The sequence below is a fragment of the Morone saxatilis genome, unplaced genomic scaffold (genome assembly GCF_004916995.1).
Source record: "Morone saxatilis isolate NCDOM2014 unplaced genomic scaffold, NCSU_SB_2.0 Contig0, whole genome shotgun sequence".
NCBI classification, from domain to species: domain Eukaryota; kingdom Metazoa; phylum Chordata; class Actinopteri; family Moronidae; genus Morone; species Morone saxatilis.
The window spans coordinates 8818684-8827528 of record NW_023339650.1 but is presented as its reverse complement, the minus strand read 5'-3'; the positions used below and the strand labels follow the sequence as shown (position 1 = coordinate 8827528).

At 37.7% G+C, this 8845-nt stretch overlaps 3 protein-coding genes across 5 annotated transcripts in view; 1 reads left to right on the top strand and 2 right to left on the bottom strand.

The window, feature by feature from the left end:
• tpk1 (thiamin pyrophosphokinase 1) overlaps nucleotides 1–3885 on the top strand; it is a 57891-nt gene extending 54006 nt beyond the window's left edge. For all 3 annotated transcript variants that reach the window (XM_035652599.1, XM_035652614.1, XM_035652606.1), the window contains one exon: nucleotides 2974–3885. In XM_035652599.1, the coding sequence (XP_035508492.1) occupies nucleotides 2974–3119 (146 nt within the window). In that variant the 3' untranslated portion in view covers nucleotides 3120–3885. The remainder of the gene's footprint in view (nucleotides 1–2973) is intronic.
• Nucleotides 3694–5751, bottom strand: sec61g (SEC61 translocon subunit gamma). Its single transcript, XM_035652622.1, has 4 exons — nucleotides 5622–5751; nucleotides 5132–5239; nucleotides 4854–4956; nucleotides 3694–3862 (listed from the first exon to the last, which is right to left on the bottom strand). The coding sequence occupies exons 2-4, from the start codon at nucleotides 5223–5225 to the stop codon at nucleotides 3853–3855; spliced, it is 207 nt and encodes a 68-aa protein (XP_035508515.1). The 5' UTR covers nucleotides 5226–5239; nucleotides 5622–5751; the 3' UTR covers nucleotides 3694–3852.
• Nucleotides 5752–7012: 1261 nt separating this feature from the next.
• zgc:112332 (uncharacterized protein LOC553712 homolog) overlaps nucleotides 7013–8845 on the bottom strand; it is a 7758-nt gene continuing 5925 nt past the window's right edge. The window contains exons 6-7 of the mRNA XM_035652420.1: nucleotides 8232–8424; nucleotides 7013–8025 (exon numbers count right to left, since the gene is read on the bottom strand). Of these exons, the coding sequence (XP_035508313.1) occupies nucleotides 7923–8025; nucleotides 8232–8424 (296 nt within the window). The 3' untranslated portion in view covers nucleotides 7013–7922. The remainder of the gene's footprint in view (nucleotides 8026–8231; nucleotides 8425–8845) is intronic.

Below are 8845 nucleotides of genomic sequence, written 5' to 3'. Positions count from 1 at the left end.
AATCAGTTTGTCCAGTCTCTTCCTATCGGCTGCTGTAATGCTGCTGCTCCAGCATTGTATCCATCTCTGTGATAGAATATGGTGGAAAACTAAAAACTATGCATATATTTTGGTTAATTGAAACTTATTCTGTTCCTAAATCATGCTGATTGGAGGGTTTCGCCTGTCCTTTTGATCATGCTAAAGGAGTCTCTTTTATGTAATACACTACCCAGTCGATTAACTGCACAGCGACTGCTGTCAGATTAAATGACTTCACAAACATGTCAATAAATGCATTCTCTGTTATCTGTATTGTTGTTAGAATGTGTGAAAAGTTACAAATTGGTGCCTTGTGGTTTGTCCAGTCACAATATATTCAGTAGAGCAGATGGCAATGCTATCCCCATAAATGAAAATAAAATAGAGTTATTAATGGGGTGGAAATGATTGACAGGTAGAAAAAAAACTCATCTGGCCCTCCTAGTTACAGCTGTGGTTTGTGCCACTCAGAGCACTAATCCTCAAACTCGCTTTCAAAGACTGCTCATGGCCCACTGACACCAAGCAGGCAAACCAGATAATTACATCAAGATAGCTAAAAAAAAAAAGTAAAGTCATAGCTGCCAGAGTTGAGAGAGCTGAGATGTAAAACACTTCGGAGAATGAAAAGAAGGCCTAAACAGACGAATGTTTCCCAAAAAAAAACACATTTGAATTAGTGCCAAAAGCCCCAGTAGAACCTTTTGTCTTTGAAAACAATGAAAGCAGAATTTTGTAGATTTCTTGCTGACCTGCAGGGTCACAGTTTCAGTTAGAAATGTTTTACTATTTCATTTGCTGCAGATTGTAAGAACATAGTGACAGATAATAATGAATGAATAATAAAAAGCCCCAGGTGTAAATCTCCTGAGGTGAGTTTGCCCTTTTCACATTAGACACGATCCAATAGCTCCACTCTGAGTGTTTGTCAGCTCAGCTTATGCAGAGCAAATGTTGTGTGAATAAATGTAACTGTTAATGGGAAAAATGACAATCCAAACTCATTTTTCTGTCATTTGGGCCTGTTAAAGCACGGTCTGTGGTTTGTTGTTTCCCTTAAAGACTCATTATTTTGCATGACTAAATTCCTCTCAAAAACATTCATGTTCTATTGTTAGTTAGAGCCACTCATTTGTGAAGTTTAGAGATGTATTTTCACCTGCATGGTCAGGATCAAAGATACTTACATATTTTTATTTATTTATAGGTAACTGGTGATAAATTATCCACTCAGGCAGACTCACACTGGTAGAAGTGGATGCTCCTGTAGATACAACTGAACTTCCTGCTTTGACCACTTGATGTCAGTGTTGGCCAGGTGTCCTTTCAAGTCTAAATTGTTCATTTCAATCAAATCACTTTCAGTTCAACCTTTGGAACATCCACATTGTTATATTTTCCCTTATAAAAAAGAAATCTGTCAAGACCCATTAGGTGATATTTTTGTATCTTATCAAGTTACTAGATAATAACTTGTATCACTGACCTTTCTTTCATCTCTCTCTGCTTATTTCCTGTCCTTCGATAATATCCAAAAGTATTTTAAAATTCTGGTCATACTATCAATTAACTTAATGGATCCTTATATATTTTCACACATATTTTTCATGAATACATCTGTGATATTACTATAAGGCAATCGTAAAAATCAGCTTATTGCTATGACTACATCATCCCATAATCATCACATATCTGTCTAAATCATTAAAGTGTGTAGGATGAAGTTACAGACTACAACCAACTGACCAACCGCTACCCATCCAAGTACGTAGGAGAAACTACAGTGACCGTGAAACTCACAAAAAACTATCTATCTAGGGCCAGTGTTTGGTTTGGCCATTCTGAGCTACTGTAGAAACATGGCAGTTCAACATGGCGGACTCTGTAAAAAGACCTGTTCCCTCTGTAGATAAAAATTCTCATTCTAAAGTAACAATTTTTATTTTCAGGTGATTATACACTAATGAAAACATAGGTTACTTATGGATATTATAATCCATTTCTGCCAATAGATCCTCTTAATTGTTACACGCTGCACCTTTAACTCGTTCATTATGGGACGATTGTATCACAATAAGGTGATTTTACAGTACATGGGTGTAATAGTATCATTATGTGTAAAAATTATAAAGGAACTATTAAGAATAATGGATACTGTGACCAAGTATTTAAAAGTATTTTTACATATGTGATGCTTTCATTATCTCAAGAGAAGACGGTAAATAAGGAGAGAGATGAAACATAGACTACTGATACACCAATAGAGCACAGACAAATTTAAAGCAAATATTAACTACATTTATGGTTTAATCTTTAAAGCATTGGGTCTGAAAATGTAAAAGAAGTGACTGTGTCTGGACAGAATCCTTTTCTCTTGCCAAGGCTGTCTCCTTGAAGAGTCCGTTCCATTTCTCGTCATTATAAAGGATGCCAAACAAAAAGCTTTATGTGGCTCTTGCACCTCAGTGGTCACCTTTCCTGTTAGCGGGAGCTGAAAGGTTCTCTTTGAGAGGATTTGTTAGCACTTCAGTAACCTCACAGTGGGAGTATGCTCACTGGCCTTACCATAATAGCCTTTGTGAATGTGTGTGGTTTTGGCTGTGAACCCTCTTTGGCCTCAAACTGCTTCGCTCGCTAGCCCCACATTTTTTTGGTCAGGCAAAAAAGCAAAGTCATGTGGACCACCTCGCTTCAGTTATACGGGGACACAAACTGCTCCAGACCACATCCTCTCTAACGAGGCCTTGACACACAGCTGCATTATTAATATTCAAACAGCAGAAAGTACAGATGGCAGTGTGCATTATAGGATAACTAGTCACACTGAAAACTAATTTTCTACTTTTACCCTCTGAATAATTGAACTAGACTATTTAAAGTAGCCATTAAGTGTCACTCAGTAGGCCCTCATTACTGCTGAATTTAATTACGTGTCTTGTCTCATCTGTCCAGATAACCAGGTGCTGCAGTTTGGGAAGCTAGTGAGCACCTCCAACACCTATGAACCCGTTGCCCCTGGAAACCCCAGGAAGTCTGTAACCGTGACAACAGACCAGCCTCTCCTCTGGAGCATGGGTATCCGTAAGGATGGGGAATGACACAGAAGAAAGTCCTCTTCTCAATCAGTATTTGACTAATCAGAACATGTGACTACTTTTCTACAGCTGAGCTGTGGCAAACTCACTCGTTTTATGCTTCATACTTAAGAAAATTAAAAACTGAACTTTGGGTTCAGTACCATAGTGGCCATCCTTGCTAAGGATATTTTTTTTTTTTTTTTACACTTTACACATTTAGGTTTTATGCAATAATACTCACTGTACATGATCAGTCAAAATGAATATATGCATCTTATATCCAAGCCTTCTTCCATAGAAACAGTTCCCTTATTTAAAACACATTTTAATACTATGAGGAAAGGATTTAGAAGCAGAACTAGAGACATTACCATATCAACAGTACACCTTCCTTTAAATGTGTGCCGGTATCTGCTTTGTGTCACAGCCTACAGTATGTGCCTTTAACATCAGTGCTTCTGTTTCACTGTCCTCTTGTAGCTACCATGTTAACAATATCTCTACTATGGAAAAGTACTTTCCAAGTATTTGTGCCTTTTGATGAGTTTAATACTGTACTTGACTGAAAGTCAGAAAAGGTAAAAATCAGTCAGTGTTGGTTTCCATTTGTTTTATTTACACAGTGAAATATAAATGCACAGAATGTAAAAATGCCATCCCTCCAGTTCCCAATCACATCACCAGCCCAATAACACTTTGCACCAACGTCTCTTGTCCCGGGGTATTGAAGTTTGCGTTTTTGCTTGACCAGGAGTTAACCGCCACTAGGAAAAGGAAAACAAGAAAACCAGTGTTAGTGATTGAAGAAATTGTACATGGAGACATTTTACTGTCATATTCAGTATGAATATTAAGAAAGCTACACCCTAAAATACAATGATTGTGTATATCAGTACCACATGCTAGTGTTTTCCCCCATTGTAACACCATTTTCTTTCAAAAACAGACAATCCAACTTCTGCACTTTCAGATACTGTATATTCTGACTATTATGGCAACAGCCCGAATAATGGTATTTGAATGTTTTATCCTATTGCGCAAAAAATAAAATCACAAATGCTACCAGTGTGACTGCTCTTCTCTCATCATTTGTGCACTGATAAAAACTAACTATGCAATTCATTAATGAATGATAATGACTATGATTGAATCATGCCTATGAAGTAATGTGATAAATGTTCATTTCTGGTCCATCCATTAGTTAATGCTAATGTATCATTTATGTAATAAAACCAGCTGTCCTATGCTATATATAAAGAGTTTTTTAATGGTTAGTGCTGATGTTAATTATATACTTGTTGGTCACTGGAATTTGGTTTTGGTGCTTTCTGATAATTTATGCTAAGATTTAGTGTAGTTTGGGCTGTAAATCATTAGTGCTAACAATACATAAAATGAAGGGTCTCAAACGGGGATCTAAATGATACGAGTGGACAGACATAATGCCTTTCAGTAAATTTCTTAATTCAACTGTTATTTAACTTTGCAGTGAGTGAATAGAGACAATCAGGCAGTTGATTAGGCAAGGAGAGTGGGCAGGATCATCTCCCTTTCTGAGCAGTCATCAATGATATCAGTGAGCACACACACAATGTCTAATCAATTCAATCACTGTTCCTCTTAATTAAATGACAATATTTCAAGCATTGTCCTTAACGGATTATTTAAAACTTTATAGAAAAAAAAAAGGCAATCAGTCACCAATTGTATGACACAATCTAGCATGTAAATGAGCGATGTGTTTCTACTACTCACACAATGATGTTGTTGATGGGGATGTGGATGAGTTTGACGAAGAAACCAATGAAACCCATGATGGCAAACCCAATCGCTGTGGCCATGGCAATCTTCTGGAATTCTGAAGGAGAGCAGAAAGAAATGTCAAAATAAAGCAAAAATCAAATCATCTTGTTTAATAAAAATGAACAGTCATGCTTTTAGGGAGCCCAAAGGCCTTAGCCGGGCAGCTCAAGCTTTAAAGTGGGTATCTGGATTAAAAGGAAGGTTGAACAAAATGACAAGGATGAACCTACCTTTTCTGTCGGGTTTTGTGCATCTCTTTACGAGCCTTATGGAGTCCTTGACGAACTGCCGGCTGGGCTCAACAAACTGCATTACCTGATCCATGGTGTTGATTTAGGCTGTAGACAGCGAGACAACAACAGCAGCGTTAAAGCTGGGACTGCTCTCAGTGCTGACGTTGACTTCAGCAGCCTGAGCTTTTTATGACTCCCATAACTAGATAATGGTTTATATACCGTACAGCTTCGGTTTTTCCATACAATATTAATATGTGTATTCAATATACGTGTCCTCATCAATGAAAAGCATGTTCTGAAGTTAGTTTTCACTCATCCTTGCTAGTTAACGTTATCGCAAGAAAAGCTATGGAGGTCGACGGAATGATAGCTGGAAATCCAATATATAACACAAATACAAGTCCAAAAAAAGTCTCATAGCAGTGAGTAGGTTGCATGTAAGTAAACTATACGGTAACTTGTAATATAATAACACGCAGCTTACCTGTTTGTGTCGTTTGAGGAGAGAAGAGTCAGAGGACTGAGGGCCACGTCGCGTCCACACTGATGCGTAATGGAGAAGAGCTGACGTAGACTTAAGACGCGCATGCGTATGATCTTGTCTCTCTTTTTCGTTTGAGCTTGAAATATTGGTCACACTGCCACCTACAGGCCAGGAGGTTTCTTACACAGAGACAGGCTCTTTGTCTCAATTACAGCAATAGTAGCATGGGTAAACCAAGAGCCATACAGATATAAGATTATTATTATTATAAATATATGATATATATTTTTTTTTTCTATAAGGCTCTTGGTTAAGCCCATTTCTTTGTTAATTATATCTAGCTTTATTCCAACTCTTTTTACTTAGGCTGCTAATAGGAAAGCACTCAATACATGAATTGCACTCTTGTTCTACTGTATGTTTGTGTCAAAGTTTGGGCAGCTGAGGGATACAAATCCAGGTTATCTGTCCTAATAACAAATGTTTGTATTGTATTATGTAATACAATGTGTTGAAGCAAGTACAGATGCAGCTACTTAGAATTACCAGCTGGTCCGTGACAGGTAGTTGCTTATCAGCTGGCAGCCAGCTTGGGGTGACAATATGGTTGATAAGGCCTACTGTAGAAATATTGTACTGTTTTTTTTAAATAGAGTACATTTCTGGAAACAGGACTAATGGGATTTGGTTATGAAGTTACTGTTATTTGGTGAGTGTGATAATATATCTGAATCCTACCACACACATTGCTTTGAGGGAGCATTGGTCCTAGACTCCTTGTAGCCACTCCTCTGGCTCATGCCACATTCCTTAATTCCTTAAATACTCCCTCATGTGATTTAGATTAAGATGCAGTTTCTAACTAGTATTGTGGCATTTACTCCTGATCTTTGTTCTCCATTATACTGATTATATGGTGTGTAAACCTCCACGCTAACATTAATACACACGTCCAGCAAAAGACAAGTACATGTTCTACAGTCCACTGCATACTAAACACTACTTTGCATTAATTATTGGGACCTCAATCAATTAGTAAAACACTTAATAATGCTAAACAGTACTATGGTATGGGCAGATGGATTCTAACATTACTTTTTTACATTTGTCACTTTAATAAAGAGTAAGTCATCCAGTCCAGTCATCTGCTTGGGTGGCAGTGGCTAAGACTTTAAGACTCTCAATTCTGTCATTATTAATACCCTAAACATACCTAATCTCTTAACTCTCAAAGGGGAAATTCATCCCAGTATCACATGGTACTGCATCTGAAAAGGTCAACCCAACAGCTTGAGAAATGTTCACTCACTAATACACTCATAACTCAGTAACATTTAAGTCACAAACAAGCAGAACTGCAAAATGTTTGCCAGTGTAACAGGTTTATTTTTTACATTATGTACATATTCCCAATTTGAGAGACTTTGCTGAAGCCTCAACATGCTGACACATTGTAACCATATAACGATTGCTATCATAATGTAGAAATATTATGGTTACAGTGTACTGAGGTAACTGCATTACCCTAGTACAACCACATCACAGAGGAGTATAGGCCTAAAGTTTTCCTTCCTTAGCTAACAGGGAGTTATCTGAAGCTGCAGACTGCATGATACACGGCAGTTCAATGACAAAGTTTAGACCAATTGCTCATTACTGATCAATAAATGTACATTCTGATGTGTGTGTGCTCCAAAAGCAGACAGTAACAGTGCAAACAGTACACACTTCAAATTAACTGTCATCTAAGTGCTTTAACTGTCAACCACAATACTGTATGTGTGCCCCGATGTAGGCATTTCATTCAAACGTTTCTTTGAAATGGGCTTTTTGCCAAAAACTATACCGCTGCCACACTAGTACTTGTATGAGAATCTTTCATAAACCAGGTAATTTTCATCCAAAGCAAGAAGACCATGCTCGCAGCTAACAAGATAAAAGAGCATCTGCACTCAAGATACAAATATGACTAAACAAATAATGCCCACACCAGTTAGTACAGTATAAAGTACTGCTTCAACATATCTTAAATTCTACAAAAAGTATTGAAAATAATTGGACTATCATTGAATGCTAACAAGCAGTATGAAATATGGGTTAAACACCATGCAATCTGATAAATACAATTTGACTAAAACATAGCATTTGTTTTTGATATATTTTTTTAAAATAAACAAGCTCTTGGTAGCAATATCTACTGTACTTTGAGTCATAAAATACATCTTTTTCACAACAGTAACAGCAAAAATGAATGCCTCTATAAAAGTTGTCCTTCACTGCACACATTTAATTTGCCACTATTCACTGCCAGGTGATATCAAGCATGTTGCAGCTGATCTCCCACAGTTTTTGGGCCAAGTCATCATCGGAAGCAGCCCTTGAGCACCTTGCAGGAGCGCAGTCACTGTGTGTACAAAGGGACAGAAAAAGGCCATTACGCATTGTGTGCTGCATTTGTTTGAGTGTTCAATAAGAATAAAAATAGTTGACTCTCAGCTACATACAGTAAATCCTTTTGTTAGTCAGCAGGTAGTAATACTGAACAGCATGAAACTGGCCCTCTAAAAGCTCTTGTATAACCAATTGCAAGTTGCTTGGAATACTGTGTACCTGAAGTACCCTCCACTCTGGCTGTCCAGGCGTGGCTCCACAGCACAGTAGATGGTGGTCTGCGCTCCTTCTACCGTAGTCTTGGTGAAAATCCTGAAGATCTTCACTGCCACCTGGATACATTGGTGCTGATGCCTCCACAGGTCAGACTGCACCACCCCGGGGTGCAGTGAGAACACGCTCACCCCTGTACCTGCAACAGATATACAGGCACCTCCACAGTTACTTACACAGTCACCTATACATACACTGTATACTCAAGTTAACACATGCAAACAAGTAAGATGGTATTGCCATCTGCATACTCTGCTATGATTTGCATACAATACCCACACATTTCTGTGCATAATATGCTCTTTTTTATTTTTTTTAAAAGTTAAGTGAATCAACTATTAAACTACTTGATTGTCATATTCAAGTCATTTCCTTTGCGTTCTTGGCCATTAAGTAAAAGAACAAGAGACAACAGATAGAGATGGAAAAATAGTTCATTTCCAGTGAAAATCTGATTCATAAGTAATTACTGTACTTTCTCAGAGGGAGAAAAGATAATTAAATAAGGACGGACACTTAGGCAAGCTATCCAGTGTGAAAGTAATGGTAAGTATGGACTT

Excerpts from the sequence above, each read along its gene's own strand:
- sec61g (XM_035652622.1), bottom strand. The coding sequence starts at position 5,225 with ATGGATCAGGTAATGCAGTTTGTTGAGCCCAGCCGGCAGTTCGTCAAG. Across the intron at positions 4,957-5,131 it reads CACAAAACCCGACAGAAAAG|AATTCCAGAAGATTGCCATG; the intron begins GTAGGTTCATCC and ends GCTCTCCTTCAG.